Source organism: Mizuhopecten yessoensis, unplaced genomic scaffold (assembly GCF_002113885.1).
Source record: "Mizuhopecten yessoensis strain PY_sf001 unplaced genomic scaffold, ASM211388v2 scaffold9133, whole genome shotgun sequence".
Classification (NCBI taxonomy): Eukaryota; Metazoa; Mollusca; class Bivalvia; order Pectinida; family Pectinidae; genus Mizuhopecten; species Mizuhopecten yessoensis.
Genome location: NW_018407895.1, coordinates 999030 through 1026610, shown reverse-complemented (window position 1 = coordinate 1026610; position 27581 = coordinate 999030). Strand labels below are relative to the sequence as shown.

Sequence of the window (27581 nt, the reverse complement as noted above, 5' to 3'; positions counted from 1 at the left end):
GGTGTCATGCTGGAAAGTAAAACGGGGATAGTAATGGTCAGAGATGTGTCAGGATTGGGGTTGGGGTGGGTATGGAGTCTTACACAGAGGTGAATAAGGGAGTGGGGTGGGGGAGTCATACACAGAGGTTAGAGAAATGTATGTTACCAAGCATACACACAGTTTGTTGCTCAAATGAAATCACAGGTTCCATGGCATTTACCCTAGATATGATAAAGATGAGTTGTTGTTAACGTTAGGAGGTATATGTTACATTTCTATGGTTAACGGTCTCTATATAGGCCTTACTTCATAGGTCCAGCAGAAGAAGACCTATCGTACTCGAAGACACCAGGGTCGATTCTGTACCAGGATTATCTGAGATACTACCTAGCCTGTTTGTTGTGTACATTGTACAACAGACGTTATTACCTATTTATGGATATATTCATTGGAATGTACTTAAATATTGTGCTAATGTCGGCCTGCACAATATAATCTCAAACAACTATTGTCTTTCTGCTGTCAAATACACACATCATCAACATAATGATAAAAGGACCTGTCCAGTACGTAAGCTTTTGTTCCTCTCTGGAAATCTTATCACCACTGAACTCCATTCAGGGCATGGATTTCGCTAGGGCATCATTGGAGCGCTCTCATGTAGGAGTTAGTTAATTATGGATATGGTATGGAAAATTAGGCATAAAGAAGGTCATTATTTATTCAGTGTGGGGAGACTGTTATTTTCTGTATTGATCTGTAATGAATCCCTATGATACGTACACAAGCCTCCGAGATTGAGATTTCCCAGCTCGCAGTCGTAAGGCACAAACTGGGGTAGGCGTTGGCCGAGGAATGTTACACCACACCACTAGGTGGTGCTGCAGTGTTTATCAACAGTGATGCCAACTATGGGATACACTCCCAAGTTTATTGAGGTCAATTAAATGTTATTTAAATGTATAAGGGTAAAAGTTGATATGTCTTGATTAAAAACAGTAAAATCAGGCAATAAATAGACCTATTGTGTGTTTATACAGCACAATACTCATAAAATGGTGGGGTTGAAATCCTTCCAGTCTGTGTGTATATACTGTGTTTGTGTAAATAACTATGATACTGATCAACATGGGTTATAAAGCCCTATTTTCATTGAATGTTGCATTTTATGTTCATTTTGGAAAATCTTCTTTTTCCTGTAATGAGTTTATTTTAACAGCATATTTTCTTTTACAAAAAGGCACTCTGTGTTTGCAAGAAAGTAACAAAGAGATTCTCTGTAATAATAAAGAAAAAATACTCCAGCAGGAAGTAGTGCTATTGCAGTATCTAGAATTATCTTGCTGACATCTTGCTATTTTGGCCAGATAAGGGTTGTCATAGCATTATTGGTAGTTGTGGGTAAGTGTTGACTACCTGGTAAAAAGTACCAGAAGAATGTTACTAGTAACTGAGTGTGAGAGGGTACCAGAAGAATGTTACTAGTAACTGAGTGTGATAGGGTACCAGAAGAATGTTACTAGTAACTGAGTGTGAGAGTGTACCAGAAGAATGTTAATAGTAATTGAGTGTGAGATAGTACCAGAATAATGTAACTAGTAACTGAGTGTGAGAGGGTACCAGAAGAATGTTACTAGTAAATGAGTGTGAGAGGGTACCAGAAGAATGTTGCTAGTAACTGATTGTGAAAGGGTACCAGAAGAATGTTACTAGTAACGGATTGGGATAGGGTACCAGAAGAATGTTACTAGTAAATGAGTGTGAGAGGGTACCAGAAGAATGTTAATAGTAACTGAGTGTGATAGGGTACCAGAAGAATGTTACTAGTAACGGATTGGGATAGGGTACCAGAAGAATGTTACTAGTAATTGAGTGTGTGAGGGTACCAGAAGAATGTTACTAGTAATTGAGTGTGTGAGGGTACCAGAAGAATGTTACTAGTAACGGATTGGGATAGGGTACCAGAAGAATGTTACTAGTAATTGATTGTGATAGGGTACCAGAAGAATGTTACTAGTAATTGATTGTGATAGGGTACCAGAAGAATGTTACTAGTAACGGATTGGGATAGGGTACCAGAAGAATGTTACTAGTAACTGAGTGTGGGGGGGTACCAGAAGAATGTTACTAGTAACGGATTGGGATAGGGTACCAGAAGAATGTTACTAGTAAATGAGTGTGAGAGGGTACCAGAAGAATGTTACAAGTAATTGAGTGTGAGAGGGTACCAGAAGAATGTTAATAGTAACTGAGTGTGATAGGGTACCAGAAGAATGTTACTAGTAACTGAGGGTGAGAGGGTACCAGAAGAATGTTACTAGTAACTGATTGTGAGAGGGTACCAGAAGAATGTAACTAGTAACTGAGTGTGAGAGGGTACCAGAATAATGTTACTAGTAATTGAGTGTGAGAGGGTACCAGAAGAATGTTACTAGTAACTGAGTGTGAGAGGGTACCAGACCAATGTTACTAGTAACTGAGTGTGAGAGGGTTTTAGCCTGTGTACTGGTCAGAAACTGCTCATGCTCATGTATATAAAACATTAACGTGTATCAATTCTCTATTATTCTTTTCTTTTTATCTCTCATCAGACATCAAACCTGAAAACCTGCTGATCAGTAAACAAGATACCCTTAAGTTGTGTGACTTTGGTAAGTATTATGGGATGTTTAGTATGGAGATCATAAGGATGATTGTTGAAGTTCAAGCTAGGGCTACTTGATTGAGATTCATGCTGAAGGCTTATTGACTTGATTGAGATTGAGACTGAACTCAGGTTGTTTTAATTAGGTTAAGACTAAAAGCTGTATATACTTTCATGTGCTTTAGGCTGTAGGCCACTCAATTGAGCTAGGGTCAGAATAAAGGTTAATTAAAATTGATTGTGGTAGGTTGAAAGTTACTTGATTAAGGTATAGGCTGTAGGCTATGTGATTGAGGGTCAGACTAAGGCTACTTGATTTAGGTTTAGGCTGTAGGCTACGTGATTGATGGTTAGACTAAGGCTACTTGAATAAGGTTTAGGCTGTAGGCTATGTGATTGATGGTCAGACTAAGGCTACTTGATTTAGGTTAAGCTGTAGGCTATGTGATTGAGGGTCAGACTAAGGCTTCTTGATTTAGGTTTAGGCTGTAGGCTACGTGATTGATGGTTAGACTAAGGCTACTTGAATAAGGTTTAGGCTGTAGGCTATGTGATTGATGGTCAGACTAAGGCTACTTGATTTAGGTTAAGCTGTAGGCTATGTGATTGAGGGTCAGACTAAGGCTTCTTGATTAAGGTTACAACTGTAGGCTACATGATTGATGGCTAGACTAAGGCTACTTGATTTAGGTATAGGCTGTAGGCTATGTGATTGATGGTCAGACTAAGGCTACTTGATTTAGGTATAGGCTGTAGGCTATGTGATTGAGGGTCAGACTAAGGCTACTTGATTTAGGTTTAGGCTGTAGGCTACGTGATTGATGGTTAGACTAAGGCTACTTGAATAAGGTTTAGGCTGTAGGCTATGTGATTGATGGTCAGACTAAGGCTACTTGATTTAGGTTAAGCTGTAGGCTATGTGATTGAGGGTCAGACTAAGGCTTCTTGATTTAGGTTAAGGCTGTAGGCTATGTGATTGATGGTTAGACTAAGGCTACTTGAATAAGGTTTAGGCTGTAGGCTACATGATTGATGGTTAGACTAAGGCTACTTGATTTAGGTTTAGGCTGTAGGCTATGTGATTGATGGTCAGACTAAGGCAACTTGATTTAGGTTTAGGCTGTAGGCTATGTGATTGAGGGTCAGACTATGGCTACTTGATTAAGGTTTAGGCTGTAGGCTACATGATTGATGGTTAGACTAAGGCTACTTGAATAAGGTTTAGGCTGTAGGCTACATGATTGATGGCTAGACTAAGGCTACTTGATTTAGGTATAGGCTGTAGGCTATGTGATTGATGGTCAGACTAAGGCTACTTGATTTAGGTTAAGCTGTAGGCTATGTGATTGAGGGTCAGACTAATGCTACTTGATTAAGGTTTAGGCTGTAGGCTACATGATTGAGGGTCACACTAAGGCTACTTCATCAAGGTTTAGGCTGTAGGCTGCGACGTGATTGAGGGTCAGACTAAGGCTACTTGATTAAGGTTTAGGCTGTAGGCTGCGACATGATTGAGGGTCATACTAAGGCTACTTGATCAAGGTTTAGGCTGTAGACTACTTGATTGATGGTCAGAATAAAGGATAATTGATTAAGGTTTAGGCTGAGGGCTTCTTGCTCACATTGTCTATAATAAATACCATGACACTTCAGTTCTGTGTTATTCTATATAAGCTGTAACAGACCATAACATTTATATTTAACTCTTCATTTCTACTTTTCATATTTGGAACTGGAATTCCACATGGTGGATGTAGTATTGTTATAAGTAATCTTAATTTAATCAAATCTTTTTTATTCACAATTTAAACTAAATGGGAATAAAAAGGATTAAGAAAGAATATCAATAATATATAATACTGGTTCACCATATCTGTGAGATGTTCTAAAATGTGAGTTTAGCTTCTTAATCAAATCTCATTTGTGTTCAAGGTTTCGCCAGAAGTATTACAGGAGGTCTGGTTGGGGTATACACAGACTATGTGGCCACAAGGTGGTACAGGTCCCCGGAACTCCTCCTCGGGTAAGCATGGCTCCTTATCCCAGTCCAGTTGATGGTTATATAACTGCCCCGGGTAATTACCAGACAAAGTATCCTTGTTATCCATAAAAAGTGCAGTGTTCACTGTTAAATGTGTGTGTAAGATATATATAGAAAAAGGTAACTTTTGAAAAGTTAATTTTATAAAGTAACACTTAACAGTCTGTATTATTGGAACATTAATATATAAAAATAAGTATTAATGTTCAAAGTTATCTTTGTGGCACATGCAACCGTATCTGGAAATGTTCATTTTTTCCCCACATGACATATAATATGTGATGTCACTACTTAGACAATCTCCACAGCGAGGCTCACATGACTATATTTAGACACAGGATTATTCCCACAGTATTTACAAAAGCATTACAAATGCTCTTTGCTCACAATGATTTTTAATATACAATTTACAATAAATCGTTTCAGAAGTGATATTGTTCACAGTCTTGGAATATGACAGATATTAATGTAGTTTGTGATTTCTAGGTCGGCATACGGTAAATCGGTGGACATCTGGTCAATAGGCTGTATAATGGGAGAATTATGTGATGGTCAGCCTCTGTTCCCCGGCGAGAGTGAGATTGACCAACTCTATGTCATACAGAAGGTCATGGGACAGTTACCCTCGGAGCAGATGAACATGTTCTTCCACAACCCTCGCTTCTCAGGCCTAAAGGTAAGTAAACACATCAATTTATACCGTACTTGTCTAATGCTCATAAATCAAAAGGTCATTTCAACCGAATTTCAGGAAAGTGCTTAATACAAGAAAATCAGTTTTATAACTTTTGTTCATTCCTTTGCTAATTGGCAATAAAATATATCGAAACTAAAAAATATATATGTATATGTTTTACAACTGAATCATGTTTATTAGTAATTAAGTCATAAAATTACATGAGTCTGTAAGCTGTACTGTGGTATGATATATTTGATTTGCGGGAAAAAAAAGTTACCAAAACATTTGTTTTGACAAAGTGATAAAGAATCAAAATTTTCAAACTTTGAAAATGAAAACTCTTGTATTTACAGTTCCCATCAGTGACTAAACCTCAGATGCTACAGAAACGGTACCAGGGAGTTCTCAGTAGCGTCTACCTAGACTTCATGGAGGTAACATACATTATCATATATTTACCGGGAAGGTGGTGTCTTCATAATATATAATATTGTCACCTGCGGTCAAAATTGCTAAATCCTTTGGTGAAAAGTAAAGTTTAGACCTGTTCCAGCCCATCACAGGTATAAAACCACAGAAACAGGAAGGCCTTCAGTTTGAGAGTAAATGTCATTTGTCCCTGAATCGGTTTCTATCCCCTTGTATGATCTGTGATGTTTTACTCAGATAACCATGCTAACTATTTTTGATGTTGGTCTGACAATATCGATGTAATGTATCAACACAAAGATAAGATATGTGTTCCCCAATCTACACAACCCCCACTCCATTCACATTGCTAATTTCATTCTTTTGTCCTTTTCAAAGTTGTGTCCATCATCTGATGACCTCAGTAGTATTCATGGCTTCAAATGAAACCAGTTGTCATTATATGACCTAGCTGTTGTCATATAACTTAAGCTGTCATCATATGACATATTACTTCAGCTGTCATCATATGACATATTTCTTCAGCTGTCATCATATGAGATCAATTGACATCATATGACCTAGCTGTTGTCATATAACTTCTGATGTTGTCAATCATATGACCTTAGCTGTTGAGACAAAAAAATATAAAAAAAACTGATGTTGTCAATCATATGACCTTAGCTGTTGAGACAAAAAAATATAAAAAAAAATAATAAATCAGAAATTTTATATCCAGAAATAACCATGTCTACACTGGTCACCCTATAATCTGACTACTGAACTCTCTGTGCTCGACAGAACACGCTACAGCTTGATCCGACCGACCGGTTCCTCATAGAAGAATGTATAAACCACCAGGCCTTCCAGACAGAGCAGCTACTCAACCGTACACACAACATCCCCATCAAATACGCTCGCACTGGCAGCAGCAAGAAACGCAAGAAAGAGTTCCCTGACAGTAACATAGACAGGTAGGTGATAGAAGTCCCACAGTAACGAAGACAGGAAGGTGATAGAAGTCCCACAGTAACATATAGAGGTAAATGATAGAAGTCCCACAGTAACATAGACAGGAAAGTGATAGAAGTCCAACAGTAACATAGACAGGTAAGTGATAGACGTCCCACAGTAACATAGACAGGTAGGTGATAGAAGTCCAACAGTAACATAGACAGGTAGGTGATAGAACTCCCACAGTAACATAGACAGGTAGGTGATGGAAGTCCCACAGTAACATAGACAGGTAAGTGATAGACGTCCCACAGTAACATAGACAGGTAGGTGATGGAAGTCCCACAGTAACATAGACAGGTAAGTGAAAGAAGTCCAACAGTAACATAGACAGGTAAGTGATAGACGTCCCACAGTAACATAGACAGGTAAGTGATAGAATTCCCACAGGAACGAAGACAGGGAGGTGATAGAAGTCCCACAGTAACATATAGAGGTAAATGATAGAAGTCCCACAGTACCATAGACAGGTAAATGTTAGAAGTCCCACAGTAACATAGACAGGGAGGTGATAGAAGTCCCACAGTAACATAGATAGGCAGGGGATAGAAGTCCCACAGTAACATAGAGGGGTAAATGATAGAAGTCCCACAGTTACATAGATAGACAGGTAAGTGATAGAAGTCCCACAGTAACGAAGACAGGTAGGCGATAGAAGTCCCACAGTAACATAGAGAGGGAAATGATAGAAGTCCCACAGTTACATAGGCAGGTAAATGATAGAAGTCCCACAGTAATATAGACAGGTAAATGATAGAAGTCCCACAATAATATAGACAGGTAAATGATAGAAGTCCCACAGTAATATAGACAGGTAAATGATAGAAGTCCCACAGTAATATAGACAGGTAAATGATAGAAGTCCCACAATAATATAGACAGGTAAATGATAGAAGTCCCACAATAATATAGACAGGTAAATGATAGAAGTCCCACAATAATATAGACAGGTAAATGATAGAAGTCCCACAATAATATAGACAGGTAAATGATAGAAGTCCCACAGTAATATAGACAGGTAAATGATAGAAGTCCCACAGTAATATAGACAGGTAAATGATAGAAGTCCCACAATAATATAGACAGGTAAATGATAGAAGTCCCACAGTAACATAGACAGGTAAGTGATAGACGTCCCACAGTAACATAGACAGGTAAGTGAAAGAAGTCCAACAGTAACATAGACAGGTAAGTGATAGACGTCCCACAGTAACATAGACAGGTAGGTGATGGAAGTCCCACAGTAACATAGACAGGTATGTGATAGAAGTCCCACAGTAACATAGGCAGGTAAGTGATAGAACTCCCACAGTAACATAGAGAGGTAAATGAAAGAAGTCCCACAGTTACATAGACAGGTAAATGATAGAAGTCCCACAATAATATAGACAGGTAAATGATAGAAGTCCCACAGTAACATAGACAGGTAGGTGATAGAAGTCCCACAGTAACATAGATAGGTAGGTGATAGAAGTCCCACAGTAACATAGAGAGGTAAATGATAGAAGTCCCACAGTTACATAGACAGGTAAATGATAGAAGTCCCACAGTAACATAGACAGGTAGGTGATAGAAGTCCCACAGTAACATAGACAGGTAGGTGATAGAAGTCCCACAGTAACATAAACAGGTAGGTGATAGAAGTCCAACAGTAACATAGACAGGTAAGTGATAGAAGTCCCACAGTAACATAGACAGGGAGGTGATAGAAGTCCCACAGTAACATAGACAGGTGGGTGATAGAAGTCCCACAGTAACATAGACAGGTGGGTGATAGAAGTCCCACAGTAACATAGACAGGTAGGTGATAGAAGTCCCACAGTAACATAGACAGGTAAATGATAGAACTCCTAACAGTAACATAGAAATGATAGAACTCCTAACAGTAACATAGAAATGATAGAACTGCTAACAGTAACATAGACTGGTAAGTACTGAAACAATTCACCAACAGTTGCACATGGTGAATGTCTTGGTAGTATCATCATGGGACTCCCATGTTATACTTGTGTTTAATGTGAAGATCACTTCGAGTTTGACTACAACTCTACAATGTATGCTGCTGTCGACTAACAGCTGATATAAGAGTGACTGAAGCTCTAAAGAAACATACAAAAGGGCCTGTATTATAAATACTATTCCTCCAAGGGCACTTATATCCTCTGTGTAAACACTTAAAACAGTTGTCATCTCTGCACGCTAATTGGCTTAATTTTAGAAGGTTTTTTTCATAAGCATGATTTTCTTTTTCTGTTTGTTTTGGAAGTATAAAAAAAATAGAAATGTCTGATTGGATGCAATTATTACATTATTGATATTTGTAGTGAGAATTTAAAGAACCTCCACAAGAGTCGACCTGGTACGGGGGTGTCAGAGGAAGCTAAGCCATCCCAGGGCATGCCACAAGTCCAGCGAGTGATGGTTGCCATGGGAACTCAGGAGGAAAAGATGGACACTAGTGAGGACAATTATATACAGATGCCCGTCACTAGTAAATACCTCAAACAGGCTAAAAACTTGTCTAAAAGTAACGCGGACAAACTGGCCAGTCAGCAAGAGACAAATAAACAGCCAGCGCCACAGCCAGTGCAAAGGGAGGCGACTCGTACTGAGAAATATGACTCTCGCTCACGGACTCCAAAACCTGCATTAGATAGAGGGGATGCTAAAGGTCAGGATAGTGTTGGTCAGTTTGACCGGGAGAAAACTTTGGTGCTCGATAATGGATATAAGATAAGGATGACGACAGATAAATCCCCTGGTCAGGAGGAAAGCATGGTAAGGGGGGCGAGGCATAATAGTACTACAAGTGAACGAACTGTGGACACGAACAATAGGTCAGTGTCGAGAACTAGTCAAGATAGCCGACATCACAGCACGTTTGCTGATTTCCGCAACGCAAATGTGTTGGAGAGTGGGTTACAAAGTGAATCTACATTAACCACTGCCCATAGTCAAACCAGCTCATCTAACATTGACAGCACATCACCGCGCACAGAAGATCTAGACTCGCCCGGATTACATAGTGAATCAAAATACCTCAAGCGTAAAGACAATGCTAAAGTTGTGCCAGACTTATCAGGCGAGGGGAAGGTTGTAAAACAATCATACTCTAAGGAGAGTCTGTCAGATTCTCCGACTGCCACACCTCGCGAAACAAAGGGAAGCAATCCTCAGTATAAATCATCCACTTACACTGTCAACTTACAGGCGCCACATCATGCCCATAGTCAAGAGTCATCTGAAAATTCCAAAAGCCAATTTGGGAGTCCCCAGGTGGAGAGAAAAAAGGTCAGTTATTTAATACATTGGAAAAAAATTGTATAATTGTTGTAGTTCCTGTATGAATTTATATTGTGTACAATGGTTGTAGTTCCTGTATGAATTTATATTGTGTACAATGGTTGTAGTTCCTGTATGAGTTTATATTGTGTACAATGGTTGTAGTTCCTGTATGAATCAGTATTGTAAACAATGGTTGTAGTTCCTGTATGAATCAGTATTGTGTACAATGGTCATAGTTCCTGTATGAGTTTATATTGTGTATAATGGTTGTAGTTCCTGTATGAATTTATATTGTGTACAATGGTTGTAGTTCCTGTATGAGTTAGTATTGTGTACAATGGTTTTAGATCCTGTATGAGTTTATATTGTGTACAAAGGTTCCTGTATGAATCAGTATTGTGTACAATGGTTGTAGTTCCTGTATGAGTTTATATTGTGTACAATGGTTGTAGTTCCTGTATGAGTTTATATTGTGTACAATGGTTGTAGTTCCTGTATGAATCAGTATTGTGTACAATGGTTGTAGTTCCTGTATGAATCAGTATTGTGTACAATGGTTTTAGATCCTGTATGAGTTTATATTGTGTACAAAGGTTCCTGTATGAATCAGTATTGTGTACAATGGTTGTAGTTCCTGTATGAGTTTATATTGTGTACAATGGTTGTAGTTCCTGTATGAGTTTATATTGTGTACAATGGTTGTAGTTCCTGTATGAATCAGTATTGTGTACAATGGTTGTAGTTCCTGTATGAATCAGTATTGTGTACAATGGTTTTAGATCCTGTATGAGTTTATATTGTGTACAAAGGTTCCTGTATGAATCAGTATTGTGTACAATGGTTGTAGTTCCTGTATGAGTTTATATTGTGTACAATGGTTGTAGTTCCTGTATGAGTTTATATTGTGTACAATGGTTGTAGTTCCTGTATGAATCAGTATTGTGTACAATGGTTGTAGTTCCTGTATGAATCAGTATTGTGTACAATGGTTTTAGATCCTGTATGAGTTTATATTGTGTACAAAGGTTCCTGTATGAATCAGTATTGTGTACAATGGTTGTAGTTCCTGTATGAGTTTATATTGTGTACAATGGTTGTAGTTCCTGTATGAGTTTATATTGTGTACAATGGTTGTAGTTCCTGTATGAATCAGTATTGTGTACAATGGTTGTAGTTCCTGTATGAATCAGTATTGTGTACAATGGTTTTAGATCCTGTATGAGTTTATATTGTGTACAAAGGTTCCTGTATGAATCAGTATTGTGTACAATGGTTGTAGTTCCTGTATGAGTTTATATTGTGTACAATGGTTGTAGTTCCTGTATGAGTTTATATTGTGTACAATGGTTGTAGTTCCTGTATGAATCAGTATTGTGTACAATGGTTGTAGTTCCTGTATGAATCAGTATTGTGTACAATGGTTTTAGATCCTGTATGAGTTTATATTGTGTACAAAGGTTCCTGTATGAATCAGTATTGTGTACAATGGTTGTAGTTCCTGTATGAGTTTATATTGTGTACAATGGTTGTAGTTCCTGTATGAGTTTATATTGTGTACAATGGTTGTAGTTCCTGTATGAATCAGTATTGTGTACAATGGTTGTAGTTCCTGTATGAGTTTATATTGTGTACAATGGTTGTAGTTCCTGTATGAGTTTATATTGTGTACAATGGTTGTAGTTCCTGTATGAATCAGTATTGTGTACAATGGTTGTAGTTCCTGTATGAATCAGTATTGTGTACAATGGTTTTAGATCCTGTATGAGTTTATATTGTGTACAAAGGTTCCTGTATGAATCAGTATTGTGTACAATGGTTGTAGTTCCTGTATGAGTTTATATTGTGTACAATGGTTGTAGTTCCTGTATGAGTTTATATTGTGTACAATGGTTGTAGTTCCTGTATGAATCAGTATTGTGTACAATGGTTGTAGTTCCTGTATGAATCAGTATTGTGTACAATGGTTTTAGATCCTGTATGAGTTTATATTGTGTACAAAGGTTCCTGTATGAATCAGTATTGTGTACAATGGTTGTAGTTCCTGTATGAGTTTATATTGTGTACAATGGTTGTAGTTCCTGTATGAGTTTATATTGTGTACAATGGTTGTAGTTCCTGTATGAATCAGTATTGTGTACAATGGTTGTAGTTCCTGTATGAGTTTATATTGTGTACAATGGTTGTAGTTCCTGTATGAAACAGTATTGTGTATAATGGTTGTAGTTCCTGTATGAGTTTATATTGTGTATAATGGTTGTAGTTCCTGTATGAAACAGTATTGTGTATAATGGTTGTAGTTCCTGGATAAAGCTATGCAGGAGGAGCTAAAAAGGATCAAGTCGAGTACGCTTGGCCGCAAAAAGAGCCAGGACAAGATCCATCAAGGATCTTTTATACAGACAATCACAGACAAACTCTCCGACGCCAAAGTAAGTAGCACAATTTACTCTGACTCGACTGCTGAAGTCATCTATTTGGAGTTGATAGTCTGTAGTCCCACTCACTAGACGCTTTGTCAAGGTAAAAAATGATTTCCTCAATATACTTATTTCCTGTGATGTCTGCCTTTCTAGCTCCAGACAGCCGATTCCAAGTATAGGGAGAGCAGCTTTGTCAACTACAATGGAACAAACAAGGCTGTCAACAAACGAAACCGCAATCAATATTACGGTGAGTTGGTGTAGGAGGTGTTTACGCTACAGTTCATGCTCAGCACAAAAAATAAACCAAGTTCAGTTGTATTAATTTTAAAACTTAAGTCAATCATATGATTCCATTATCTTTTTGTAAATGGTTGTAAAGTTTTTGCATGTTTGTTAATATTTGTGTTTTGATTGTACAAATGTATACAAAGACAAATGTTATTTAAGAGAGCATGGTAAAGCTATATATATATAGCTAGCTGACAAAAGATTTCGTGATTTCTGACCTTTTGTATCCTTCAATTGAAAAATAAATTATACTTTAAAGTAGTAATAATCCGATATCTTAGGTTGGTCTGAATCTATTGTGAAATGTAAAATTCTCTATCAATCTGCATCTATACTGAACAAAAAAGAAACGCACAATTAAATTATGCAATCAATAGCCTATGATATTTTGGGAAATTTGTACAAAATTTTATATCAATATGAAGGGACAAGTCTACTCTTTACAATCCTGTAGAAGAAAAGTCTGTGTGACGTCACTCTTGTCATCAGTAGTTTCTCAAAGTGGGATACCCGCGAAAAACAAAATGACACTTCAGTACCTGGTGTGGGCACCTTTTGCACGAATCCATGCAAGGATTCTCCTATGCATTGAATTCATGAGAACATTTATTCGCCTTAAGGGAATGTTGTTCCATTCTTGTGTTAATGCTGCGATCAACTGGGCGCGGTTAGTTGGGGGGTTTGGACGTTTCCTAATACGCCTGTCCAGCTCATCCGACAGATGCTCAATGAGAGACAGGTCGGGGCTATATGGGGGCCATTCCAGAGGCTGAACGTTGTTTGCCGTGAGAAAATCACGACAGACTCTGGCAACATGTGGTCGAGCATTGTCTTGCTGGAAAATTAGGTTATGACATCTGAGAAGTGGAAGGACATGTGGTTGGAGGATGTGGTCTCTGTATAGAACGGCATTGAGGTTTTGATCCAGGACCACTAAGGGGGATTTTACTCCATGGGAGATGCCTCCCCAAACCATTACAGAAGTCCCACCCAATCTATCGCGTTCAACCAAGCATGCGTCGGCGAAACGCTCATCCAGTCTGCGATATACCCTTTTTCTTCAGTCTGAGCGATACAGACAGAATCTAGACTCATCGGTGAACATCACACGCCACCATCAACGCATCCCAAACCGATTTGGGCCATGTCTGCGCAATTGTGACAATCAAATCGCCCTGTCTTGTCGTGCGGACGTTACACGCAGAAGACCGCTCCTGGGACGATTGGAAACTAACCCAGTAGCACGGAAACGTGTATAGAGACGGTTAATTTTACACGGGCCAACACCAAACTACCGTGCGACAGCAGTTTGGTTATGGCCATCCATCAAAATTGCAATTGCTCTACCCCTCTGAATTTGCGTCAAGCGTGGCATCTCAGTCAATGGCAAAATCAAAATGCCAACGTGGAAAATAATGTGGCTGAACTTAGAGTATCCGTTGAGATTATTTGTTTGAAAAACTCCGGCTTGGCTTGACCACGCCACGTGATTTGGACTAAAGAAGCTCACTAAGTCACACAATGACATCGTCACGCTTGGCTGATTTTAGGGTAGATTGTTGAGAAGGGATCGAGAACATTCTTGATGTAATACATGACCAAATAATCCATTATTTCCTTACAACTAAGGTGTACTGCAGGGGGGAACTTTGTGCATTTCTTTATTGTTCAGTAAAGTCTGATTTAAAAAAACAATTTAAAAAAAAAGACAGTAGAACAAGAAATGTTGGTAAGTTTTCTCAGTATGTTAGTCTGTAAGAAGTAATGTTGGTAAGTTTTTCTCAGTATGTTAGTCTGTAAGAAGTAATGTTGGTAAGTTTTTCTCAGTATGTTAGTCTGTAAAATCCAATCATAAATACTCAAAACCACGTATTGCAGAACTGAACAATGTCAGTTTTGATAATTAGGTATTTAGCATGAGCTATCTTTCCATCCAAACCTAATGGTATATGCCTTACCACACAGAAGACGAGAAGACTTTGATAAGCATTCTGTCTACTGCCAGTCCGCGGCCATCCAGGACCGCTCACTCCACGCGGAAACCTCAGCCCAATATTGTCTTTCCTAGTTTAAGATACTTGCATGCTGAAGATTATGAGGAAGGGCAAAGCGATAATGAACACAGTAATATTTTTGGTCCCTTATTTACATTTTTTTTCTTTTTCTGGAGATAGCAATATCCCTGCTATTAATATAGATGTGCGTTTTGCTTACCTGAACAGTTATTTTATGATTAAGTTCTATTATTAAACCCTCCTTGTTTGGTATGTTGTAATGGCTTTATCGGTTCATCCTTGCTTCTGTTGGTGTAACCATTGCAATAAACTTGTGTAGCAGATATCATCTCTTGAGCCCCCAAATCATTCAAAGTCAGTTTATCTTTACTATGGTATGATAATGTTGTGTTCTATACCTGATTTGATCTTAGATGGTCATCTGTCAAGGTCAGAGGTCAGCTTCATGAATAACTTGTGATTTGAAAACATTTTGTACAAGATATCTCATGACACCCACAACATGTTTATATTTACAACACAGTATTGTAGGTTTATATTTAGAACACAGTATTGTAGGTTTTTATTTACAACACAGTTTTGTAGGTTTTTATTTACAACACAGTTTTGTAGGTTTATTTTTACAACACAGTTTTGTAGGTTTATTTTTACAACACAGTTTTGTAGGTTTATATTTAAAACACAGAATTGTTGGTTTATATATACAACACAGTATTGTTAGTTTATATTTACAACGTAGTTTTGTAGGTTTATATTTCCAACACAGTATTGTAGGTTTCTATTTACAACACAGTTTTGTAGGTTTTTATTTACAACACAGTATCGTTGGTTTATATTTAAAACACAGTATTGTTGGGTTGTATTTACAACACAGTTTTGTAGGTTTTTATTTACAACACAGTTTTGTAGGTTTATTTTTACAACACAGTTTTGTAGGTTTTTATTTACAACACAGTATTATAGGTTTATATTTACGACGCAGTATTGTAGGTTTTTATTTACAACACAGTTTTGTAGGTTTATTTTTACAACACAGTTTTGTAGGTTTTTATTTACAACACAGTTTTGTAGGTTTATATTTTCAACACAGTATTGTATGTTTATATTTACGACACAGTATTGTAGGTTTATTTTTACAACACAGTTTTGTAGGTTTTTATTTACAACACAGTTTTGTAGGTTTTTATTTACAACACAGTATTATTGATTTATATTTACAACATAGTATTGTAGGTTTATATGTACAACACAGTATTGGTGGTTTATAATTACAGCTCAGTATTGTAGGTTTATATTTTCAACACAGTATTGTATGTTTATATTTACGACGCAGTATTGTAGGTTTCTATTTACAACACAGTATCGTTGGTTTATATTTAAAACACAGTATTGTAGGTTTTTATTTACAACACAGTATTGTTGGTTTATATTTACAACACAGTATTGTTGGTTTATATTTACAACAAAGTTTTGTAGGTTTAAATTTACTTCTACACATGGTTTGGATTTGGTGGTCATTGGTCAGGGCTAATAGGTCAAAGCTGGTCAACTTGACCAACTTTTTAAATAAAAAGCTTGTTATCTTAGAGATATCTTGTGAACCCCTCAACAAATTTGGATTAAATTTACCTCTCGTATCATCAAGTTCAGTTTGCTATTTTTTTTGGTAATTTGTTAAGGTTAAAAGTTGAAAGATTACACTTCGGTACGTACTTTGGGCGTTGTCAGGTGAATCTATATATGAGCCCGTGTTTCCTTTGTTTTCATTTGTATAAAAGACTGGATAATTTCTATAAATTATATTTCATTTGTTCCTAAATGTGAGCCCCAGTTTGCAGTTTTTGCCTGTGTACTTTTAGTTTGTAACATTTCCATAGAATTTTTGAACCTCCTATTGTTTTTAAACCTTCTTTTAAACAATCTAGGTGATGGTAGTTTATTTTTCATATATTCCAAAGTGCTGTATGTTTGCCTCCCAGTAAATCATTGTGTAATAACTGTAATACTTATTTTATTGAAACTCAAATCATGCAAGTGACTATATCAAATAAAGCTAATCCATAATGATTTGGTAAAAGTTAGAACATGTTCGTTCTAAGTAAGGGAGGTAATCAGACATCCTGTTTTTATTTCATCATCCCTAATCCTAGTGTTGTTGTTTAGCTGGTAATTATTGAACATTCCTACTTCAAAATAAATACTTTTGAAAAATGATATGAATAGCAGTGTACCACATGATATTTCATAACAATCTTAACAAACGATGTAATATGTGTTAGCCATAGATATCAGCTGTTAGTTTTGAGGGTTATACATGTAATGGTGGACAAACAGAAGACACACCTACTTTTCCCTCCCCACCTCCTTCCTCTGTCTTACTTCACATTATTTTTACACATTGATCATGTGGAATTGGATCTACTCCAAACCCTACAATTCTACCCCATGTCTCACCCCTACCCCATGTCTCACCCCTACCCCAATCTGCTAATCCATCATAGCATAGATACCTGTCATAAGTTACAGCTGTGATCTCTAGTGGCCATACTAGGTAATGTGTAGTCAGAAGTCCTATGAGATAATGGGTAAATAAGGTAAAAGTCAGCTGACTTGCATGTAACTGTGCCATATTAGTGTACTGTACCAGTGTGATATGTTTAAAATGCATGTTACTGTATCTTGTTACTGTACCAAGTGAGTGTACTTTGTAAATGTACTAATAATTGTAAGTGTACTTCATAAATGTAATTTGTAAGTGTACTGTATCTGTGTGAAATAAATGTTGTATTATATTAACAGACGGAAGCATGACTGCACGAGAGCGTGCAGGTAGCTACAGCCCAACCCCAGGTATATTGACACGCCCCTTTGCGACCTTTGAACTACACTGTTTGGTTGTTTGTAGTTGTTGGTGTGTGTGTGGAGACCTTTGCACACTCAGTGTTTCTTGCTGTCTGTCAGCGTGCTTCCATTGATAACGGTTTTTAAAATCTGTCCTGGATAGTTTGCAATGCTTTGTTTGATGGCACTGTGACTCTTTGCACTATGTGTTGTTGTTTCCTGCCCTGCTTCCAGCAGCCTCGAGCTCTCAGGTTGTCCTGTGTTATCCTGATAGACAACGTAAACATATATATTGTATTATAATTCCCAGTGACACAAACACTCACTGATGTATATTAATAATCATATTGATAAATAAACACTATTAAACATGTAAATGGCCCCCTCCTACTTTGCTTTCTGTCTAGTGACATAAACATCTTTTTGTCAGCACTCTTGGGAAGTTCTGATAAATGTGCTGTGCTTCATATACCGTCTGTTCCTACTGTCAGATATCTACGTCTGTTACTGCAGTGTTAGCTTTGGTAGCATTCAGTAGAACCACCAGAACTAGATATCAAAGTGAGTGTGGGAGTTAAACACAATGACTACAGGTTATCTGAATGAGGGTAAGGAGAAGAAAACATTACTGATAGTTCCGATTTTGATGCCATTGAAAAATTTACATACTGAAATGACCTGCAATTAATCAACAAATTGACTGTATGACCCTCATTTTAATGCTGAAAACTTAAAAGATATGACAAAAACATCTCCAAAACTGCAGAAACTTCTGTTACTCCTGTAACAGCAGATAGAACATCGTTCCTGGACTGGAAGTTATTTATTGGAAATCACTTCTTTTTTAATTACTAACTTGGAGAGTTAGACCTGATCTGAACATTAAAGATCCCACAAATATTTGTTCAGACTCCTTCAAAGTTCTGTATCATTTCTTTGTTACAAATTAAAAATCACAGAAAAGTCCTTGGAAGTACACAAATGAAGCGATTTATGGTAGATATACTTCCACATGGTGTGTCTAGTCGGCCTGTGGCTTTATGATAGGTCAGCACTAGAATTGGGTCCTCAGCACAGCTTTTAGGCACGCAATTAAAACGCTTTACCTTGTAAGGGGCAAGGTCTGTACTGTTCTCAGCACAGCTTTTAGGCAAACAATTAAAACGCTTTACCTTGTAAGGGGCAAGGTCTGTACTATTCCAGAAATAAATATTTGTTAGCGGGACGAGGTGGGGGTTGGAAGAGGGGGCACTTACCCCACCAACTCACAATTATTTGTTTTCCTTGGAAACTACTTTACAAATGTCATATCAATTACAAGTGTCCCCTCCCACCAAACCACCCACTTCCCCGTGTCCCCTCCCACAAAAACACCCACTTCCCCGTGGCCCCTCCCACCAAACCACCCATTTCCCCGTGTCCCCTCCCACAAAAACACCCACTTCCCCGTGGCCCCTCCCACCAAACCACCCACTTCCCCGTACACCCTCCCACCAAACCACCCACTTCCCCGTGTCCCCTCCCACCAAACCACCCACTTCCCCTTCAACTCCTTTATTCATATCTGGAATAGTCCTTACAGGTTTTCCATTTTTGTCAACGTTCATACTTGTATGTACATTGATTGGTTGGTTGTTGTGTTATATCTTAAATGTATGCATTAATGAATTCATTTTACATTACCAGTACAATTTGAATGTGTGTATGACCATTATACTGTACTGATATAAATTTGATATGATATGAAATATGAAAAGTTTAACCTGTTACCTACTCAACCCATTCAGATCCCGGTAATTCCTGTGATCAGACAAACTGTTCGTTAATGATGTTCCGCAGTATTTTACTTATGTTTTATGCCAATCTGAAATGACATGTTTGTATCCTGTGAAAACAGCTATATTTATATTTATATATAATAATCATTTTGTCAGTGCCCGGGGAATTGTGAGGGTTTCCCTGTCTGTGTCATCATGTCACTATTGTGATTACATTACCTGTGCCGTACCTTGATTTGTAGAGCCCGGGGAATTGTGAGGGTTTCTCGGTCTGTGTCATCATGTCAGTATTGTGATTACATTACCTGTACCGTACCTTGATTTGTAGAGCCCGGGGAATTGTGAGGGTTTCCCTGTCTGTGTCATCATGTCAGTATTGTGACTACATTACCTGTACCGTACCTTTATTTGTAGAACCCGGGGAACTGTGAGGGTTTCCCTGTCTGTGTCATCATGTCAGTATAGCGATTATATTACCTGTACTGTACCTTGATCTGTAGAGCCCGGGGAATTGTGAGGGTTTCCCTGTCTGTGTCATCATGTCAGTATTGTGACTACATTACCTGTACTGTAACTTGATCTGTAGAGCCCGGGGAATTGTGAGGGTTTCCTGGTCTGTGTCATCATGTCAGTATAGTGACTACATTACCTGTACCGTACCTTGATCTTTAGAGCCCGGGGAACTGTGAGGGTTTCCCTGTCTGTGTCATCATGTCAGTATAGCGATTACATTACCTGTACTGTAACTTGATCTGTAGAGCCCGGGGAATTGTGAGGGTTTCCCTGTCTGTGTCATCATGTCAGTATAGCGATTACATTACCTGTACTGTACCTTGATCTGTAGAGCCCGGGGAATTGTGAGGGTTTCCCTGTATGTGTCATCATGTCAGTATTGTGATTACATTCCCTGTACCGTACCTTGATCTGTAGAGCCCGGGGAATTGTGAGGGGTTCCCTGTCTGTGTCATCATGTCAGTATTGTGACTACATTACCTGTACCGTACCTTGATCTTTAGAGCCCGGGGAACTGTGAGGGTTTCCCTGTCTGTGTCATCATGTCAGAATAGCGATTACATTACCTGTACTGTACCTTGATCTGTAGAGCCCGGGGAATTGTGAGGGTTTCCCTGTCTGTGTCATCATGTCAGTATTGTAATTACATTACCTGTACCGTACCTTGATTTGTAGAGCCCGGGGAACTGTGAGGGTTTCCCTGTCTGTGTCACCATGTCAGTATCGTAATTACATTACCTGTACCGTACCTCGATTTGTAGACCCCGGGGGATTGTGAGGGTTTCCCTGTCTGTATCATCATGTCAGTATTGTGATTATATTACGTGTACCGTACCTTGATTTGTAGCGCCCGGGGAACTGTGAGGGTTTCCCTGTCTGTTTCATCATGTCAGTATTGTGACTTCAATACCTGTACCGTACCTTGATTTGTGGAGCCCGGGGAACTGTGAGGGTTTCCCTGTCTGTTTCATCATGTCAGTATTGTGACTACATTACCTGCACCGTACCTTGATCTGTAGAGACCGGGGAATTGTGAGGGTTTCCCTCTCTGTGTCATCATGTCAGTATAGTAATTACATTACCTGTACCGTACCTGGATATGTAGAACTCACAGAAGCGTGAGGTTCTTTGTCTTATTTCTGTGTCCTCATGTCTTGTGATTGCCTTTCAGGCTCAGTGATGCTGAGTGTTGTTCAGTATTGTGACTACATTACCTGCACCGTACCTTGATCTGTAGAGCCGGGGGAATGGGGAGGGTTTCCCTGTCTGTGTCAACATGTCAGTATTGTGATTACATTTCCTGTACCGTACCTTGATCTGTCTGTGTCATCATGTCAGTATAGCGATTACATTACCTGTACTGTAACTTGATCTGTAGAGCCCGGGGAACTGTGCGGGTTTCCCTGTCTGTGTCATCGTGTCAGTATTGTGATTACATTACCTGTTCCGTACCTTGATCTGTAGAGCCGGGGGAATTGTGAGGGTTTCCCTGTCCGTATCATCATGTCAGTATAGTGATTACATTGACTGTACCGTACCTTGAGCTGTAGAGCCGGGGGAATTGTGCGGGCTTCCCTGTCTGCGTCATCATGTCAGTATTGTGATTACATTTCCTGTACCGTACCTTGATCTGGAGAGCCGGGGGAATTGTGAGGGTTTCCCTCTCTGTGTCATCATGTCAGTATTGAGACTACATTACCTGTACCGTACCTAGATCTGTAGAGCCTGGGGAATTGTGAGGGTTTCCCTCTCTGTGTCATCATGTCAGTATTATGACTACATTACCTGTACCGTTCCTTGATCTGTAGAGCCGGGGGAATTGTGCGGGCTTCCCTGTCTGCGTCATCATGTCAGTATTGTGAATACATTACCTGTACCGTACCTTGTTTTGTAGAGCCCGGGGAACTGTGAGGGGTTCCCTGTCTGTATCATCATGTCAGTATTGTGATTAGATTACCTGTACCGTACCTTGAGCTGTAGAGCCGGGGGAATTGTGAGGGGTTCCCTGTCTGTGTCATCATGGCAGTATTGTGACTACATTTCCTGTACCGTACCTTGATCTGGAGAGCCGGGGGAATTGTGAGGGGTTCCCTGTCTGTGTCATCATGTCACTATTGTGATTACATTACCTGTACCGTACCTTGATATGTAGAACTCACAGAAGAGTGAGGTTCTTTGTCTTATTTCTGTGTCCTCATGTCTTGTGATTGCATTTCAGGCTCAGTGATGCTGAGTGTTGTTGGTAATTATCACCATTGCTTCCTCTGCTGTAGACCTCATTTATCATAATCAAGGACACTTGGGAAAATCCTTTATACTCACTTACATAAAGGTATTGCATTGCTTGGGCAATCTACCTATACCAAAAAGTGTTTTCACTGAAAGGGATGCATTTGTAGGTCAGAATAGAACTTAATGTTACTGGCTGATATACTCCAGATGTATTCCTTTATCCAGGGATGCTTTTAATTTAAAATTTAGGTGGTAGCTTGTTTATGTAATTGATATTGTTTTTGTGATCATTTGTAAGTTTTGGGGTAGGCTTCAATGATATCATTCATAAACAAAACCTTCTGAAGGTTCTCTATTACTGGGAGTGATTGGTGTGAAATGTTTGAAGAACAAACTTTCAAATTTAATTAAAATTGTAATTGAAAAATGTTACCCATCCAGGTTATTGTTTTAACTCAACCTTTCTTAAATGTGTTAACATCTTATGCACTAGAGAAATGTTTAATCCTCTGAATGTTAGTATACATGCTGGCTCTACCCCTTTCAATATGAAGGATTTCCCAGAGTATGCCTGTGTAGCATGGTATTTTGAAACATGGTGAAATGACCAATGTATTACTTTGTCATGGGTTGTCTTGTTATGATGGACATTCTCCTCTCACCTCGTTCATTCTCCTAGAGAGCTGTTGTGCCAGTTACCTTTTGTTAATACTGGTACACACATAATCATAATTCTTATAATACATAGTAGGGGGGGGGGGGGGGGGGGGGGGGTTGGGAAGAAGTTCTTTCCTTCCTAATAGTAATTTTTGACCCTAGTAGCCCCTTTCCATGGGGATCAAAATACCATACTTCACTGGTCCTGTCCATGAATAAACATAATTATATACCCTATATATCACGTAGAATTTCTTTTGTTTCTGTAGTGTCAAATATGTGTTATTACATGTAGCTTCAACTGTGATGTTACCTATAGTGTCAGGTGTGATGTCACCTGTAGTGTCAGGTGTGATGTTACCTGTAGTGTCAGGTGGGATGTTATCTGTAGTGTCAGGTGTGATGTTACCTATAGTGTCAGGTGTGATGTTACCTGTAGTGTCAGATGTTATGTTACCTGTAGTGTCGTGTCAGGTGTGATGTTACCTGTAGTGTCAGGTGTGATGTTACCTGTAGTGTCAGGTGTGATGTTATCTGTAGTGTCAGGTGTGATGTTACCTATAGTGTCAGGTGTGATGTTACCTGTAGTGTTGTGTCAGGTGTAATGTTACCTTTAGTGTCAGGTGTTATGTTACCTGTAGTGTCAGGTGTAATGTTACCTGTAGTGTCAGGTGTGATGTTACCTGTAGTGTTAGGTGTGATGTTATCTGTAGTGTTAGGTGTGATGTTACCTTTAGTGTCAGGTGTGATGTTACCTTTAGAGTCAGGTGTTATGTTACTTGTAGTGTCAGGTGTGATGTTAGTGTCAGGTGGTATGTTACCTGTAGTGTTAGGTGTGATGTTACCTGTAGTATCAGGTGTAATGTTACCTTTAGTGTCAGGGGTAATGTTACCTTTAGTGTCAGGGGTAATGTTACCTTTAGAGTCAGGTGTTATGTTTCCTGTAGTGTCAGGTGTAATGTTACCTGTAGTGTCAGGTGTGATGTTACCTTTAGTGTCAGGTGTGATGTTACCTGTAGTGTCAGGTGTCATGTTACCTTTAGTGTCAGGTGTAATGTTACCTTTAGAGTCAGGTGTTATGTTACCTGTAGTGTCAGGTGTGATGTTAGTGTCAGGTGTTATGTTACCTGTAGTGTTAGGTGTGATGTTACCTGTAGTGTCAGGTGTAATGTTACCTGTAGTGTCAGGTGTGATGTTTCCTGTAGTGTCAGGTGTGATGTTTCCTGTAGTGTCAGGTGTGATGTTTCCTGTAGTGTCAGGTGTGATGTTACCTGTAGTGGCAGGTGTGATGTTACCTGTAGTGTTAGGTGTGATGTTGCCTGTAGTGTCAAGTGTAATGTTACCTTTAGTGTCAGGTGTAATGTTACCTTTATTTTCAGGTGTAATGTTACCTTTAGTGTCGGGTGTTATGTTACCTTTAGTGTCAGGGGTGATGTTACCTTTAGTGTCAGGGGTGATGTTACCTTTAGTGTCAGGGGTGATGTTACCTGTAGTGTCAGGTGTGATGTTTCCTGTAGTGTCAGGTGTGATGTTACCTTTAGTGTCAGGTGTTATGTTACCTTTAGTGTCAGGTGTAATGTTACCTTTATTGTCAGGTGTAATGTTACCTTTAGTGTCGGGTGTTATGTTACCTTTAGTGTCAGGTGTTATGTTACCTTTAGTGTCAGGTGTTATGTTACCTTTAGTGTCAGATGTTATGTTACCTTTAGTGTCAGGTGTGATGTTACCTTTAGTGTCAGGTTTGATGTTACCTGTAGTGTCACGTGTTATGTTACTTGTAGTGTTAGGTGTGATGTTACATGTAGTGTCAGGTGTTATGTTACATGTAGTGTCAGATGTTATGTTACCTTTAGTGTTAGGTGTGATGTTACCTGTAGTGTCAGGTGTAATGTTACCTGTAGTGTCAGGGGTGATGTTACCTGTAGTGTTAGGTGTGATGTTACTTTTAGTGTCAGGTGTGATGTTACCTGTAGTGTCAGGTGTTATGTTACCTGTAGTGTCAGGTGTAATGTTACCTGTAGTGTTAGGTGTGATGTTACTTTTAGTGTCAGGTGTGATGTTACCTTTAGTGTCAGGTGTTATGTTACCCGTAGTGTCAGGTGTGATGTTACCTTTAGTGTCAGGTTTTATGTTACCTGTAGTGTCAGGTGTGATTTTACCTTTAGTGTCAGGTGTTATGTTAACTGTAGTGTCAGGTGTTATGTTACCTGTAGTGTCAGGGGTAATGTTACCTGTAGTGTTAGGGGTGATGTTACTTTTAGTATCAGGTGTGATGTTACCTGTAGTGTTATGTGTGATGTTACCTGTAGTGTCAGGTGGGATGTTACCTGTAGTGTTAGGTGTGATGTTACCTGTAGTGTCAGGTGTGATGTTACCTGTAGTCTTAGGTGTGATGTTACTTTTAGTGTCAGGTATGATGTTACCTTTAGTGTCAGGTGTTATGTTACCTGTAGTGTCAGGTGTTATGTTACCTGTAGTGTCAGGTGTTATGTTACTTGTAGTATAAGATGACAGAACATCTAGATTAGGTGCCATGTTACCGATAGTGACCACTTATTCGTTCCAATGTATCATGCTTAAATGCTTGGGCTTGCTAAGTGTCTCCATTCCCTGTTCTGACTGACTACAGCTAGGGCCCACTGCCCAGGTCCCAGTAATTGCTGCTGGCTTTGTATCATATTGCAATTAGAGTAGAACCTGTTTTTCTGTTTCATGTTTGTTTGTTTATATTGTTAGGTATGTGATGGTATCCTGAATTCTGAATCATATATCACAACATGAAGTCTAATTGTTCCTTAATATACTATGAACCTAGCTTATAGTTTGTTCAAACGTACTCACCCATTAATTGATTTCTATACACTATATTTATAGGTCTTTAATGGGTTGACATATACAGATGATGAGTTGGTAGATATTCATGTATGGGATGTAAATTGCTTAATTATTGTTTAAATGAATAAAATTTCATGAAGTATCCTATTTAGCTAAAATAATCAGAGATAAACATTTTCAGCCTTTTTGACTTGACTATGATCCTTGATACTCCAGGAGTACGCTCACTTTCACTCACTGCACCCCTGGAATATGTCATAGCAAAATTGAAGACACACGGCTAGCTATTTGATTGGTCTCAGGTAAAAAAAAAATGAACGATAAAAAGCTTATTCCTGTCCTTTGAAGAATATAAAGGAGCAACATCCGACTTCAAAGCCAATCAATTTTACCGCTTCTCGGCTGCGAGATTCTTTTGGTTTACATCAAAGGATAAAACTAGTCTTCTTGTCTCATCCACAAGGTGGCGCACACTGAGCCTTCAATTTTGTCATGACAAATTCAGGGGTGCAGAGAGCGAAAATGAGTACAACCCCTCGACTATCGAGGATGGACTTTACTATGATGTTCGACCTTTTTTCCATAAGCAGGTTTTCATCCCTAAATCTCTAAATTGCTTTACAATACATAGGTATAAATTCATACAATCACAACAATATCAGGACGTCTAAGGAGCTGCTTTATCAGGTGCCAACTACTGGTTCTAAGCCACTTGGCTAATATATTCACATGTGTGCCTGCATGTCTGCTGGAGATATTGGTGTTGTGTATTTACAATATGTGTCAATTCACAGTTACAGCACAAAACTGTATATCTGTACCTGTATATCTGTACCTGTGTACTTTCTGTACATGTGTACTATCTCTGTACCTGTGTACTATCTCTGTACCTGTGTACTACCTGTATATCTGTATCTGTGTACTACCTGTATATCTGTACCTGTGTACTACCTGTATATCTGTACCTGTGTACTTTCTGTACCTGTGTACTATCTCTGTACCTGTGTACTATCTCTGTACCTGTGTATTATCTCTGTACCTGTGTACTACCTGTGTACTACCTGTATATCTGTACCTGTGTACTATCTCTGTACCTGTGTACTATCTCTGTACCTGTGTACTATATCTGTACCTGTGTACTATCTCTGTACCTGATACTTTGATCACTTCTGACCTCTCCTTGTAAAGCTTTGTGTGAGGATAAAGTACAATGAATTATCGAAGCCTGATGTGTCATTTCTTTGAAAGATTTATTTCACTTTCTTTTGACAGAAAAAATCATTGTCTTTTTACATATGTTTATATACAATTCAATGTATCTAATGTAAATATGTAGGATGGAATAGATACTCAGCACTGTATGTTGACTTTATTCCAAGTTGTTGTCGTTACTACTGGGTGTACTGTACTTTGCTGTATTCTGTGGTGATAAATCAAACATTTTTTTCTGACTTTGTGACTTGTCAATGTTTTGCAGACTTGAACTTCCATCGGGAGCCGAGTTCCTATACCCATGCCCCGGCAGTACAGACGCGTACTCACAGTAAATATATCTCTATGCAGACCTACCAGAACAACGCCGATGTCATTCAGTCCCCAGGGTATTCCTCCCACCAGCGGGGCGGCCCGGGGGGCGGGGCAGGATATTCTCAGCAGGATAACTGGTGAGTACTGGCAGCTTCTCAACTCAGTATTGTATATGTTGAGGGATATACAAACTCAGTATTGTGTATGTCAAGGGATATACAAACTCAGTATTGTGTATGTTGAGGGATATACAAACTCAGTATTGTGTATGTTGAGGGATATACAAACTCAGTATTGTGTATGTTGAGGGATATACAAACTCAGTAATGTGTATGTTGAGGGATATACAAACTCTGTATTGTGTATGTCGAGGGATATACAAACTCAATATTGTTTATGTCAAGGGATATACAAACTCA

General features: G+C 38.7%; 1 protein-coding gene across 5 annotated transcripts in view; it reads left to right on the top strand.

The window, feature by feature from the left end:
* The window catches only part of LOC110457405 (cyclin-dependent kinase-like 5), a 79058-nt gene that overhangs the window by 41426 nt on the left and 10051 nt on the right, over positions 1–27581 (top strand). For 2 of the 5 annotated variants that reach the window (XM_021508663.1, XM_021508661.1), the window contains 11 exons: positions 2574–2633; positions 4559–4649; positions 5154–5343; positions 5700–5780; positions 6556–6728; positions 9093–10059; positions 12351–12482; positions 12627–12723; positions 17579–17629; positions 22130–22153; positions 27113–27299. In XM_021508663.1, the coding sequence (XP_021364338.1) occupies positions 2574–2633; positions 4559–4649; positions 5154–5343; positions 5700–5780; positions 6556–6728; positions 9093–10059; positions 12351–12482; positions 12627–12723; positions 17579–17629; positions 22130–22153; positions 27113–27299 (2053 nt within the window). The remainder of the gene's footprint in view (positions 1–2573; positions 2634–4558; positions 4650–5153; positions 5344–5699; positions 5781–6555; positions 6729–9092; positions 10060–12350; positions 12483–12626; positions 12724–17578; positions 17630–22129; positions 22154–27112; positions 27300–27581) is intronic. The other 3 variants (XM_021508664.1, XM_021508662.1, XM_021508665.1) reach the window with 3 other exon arrangements.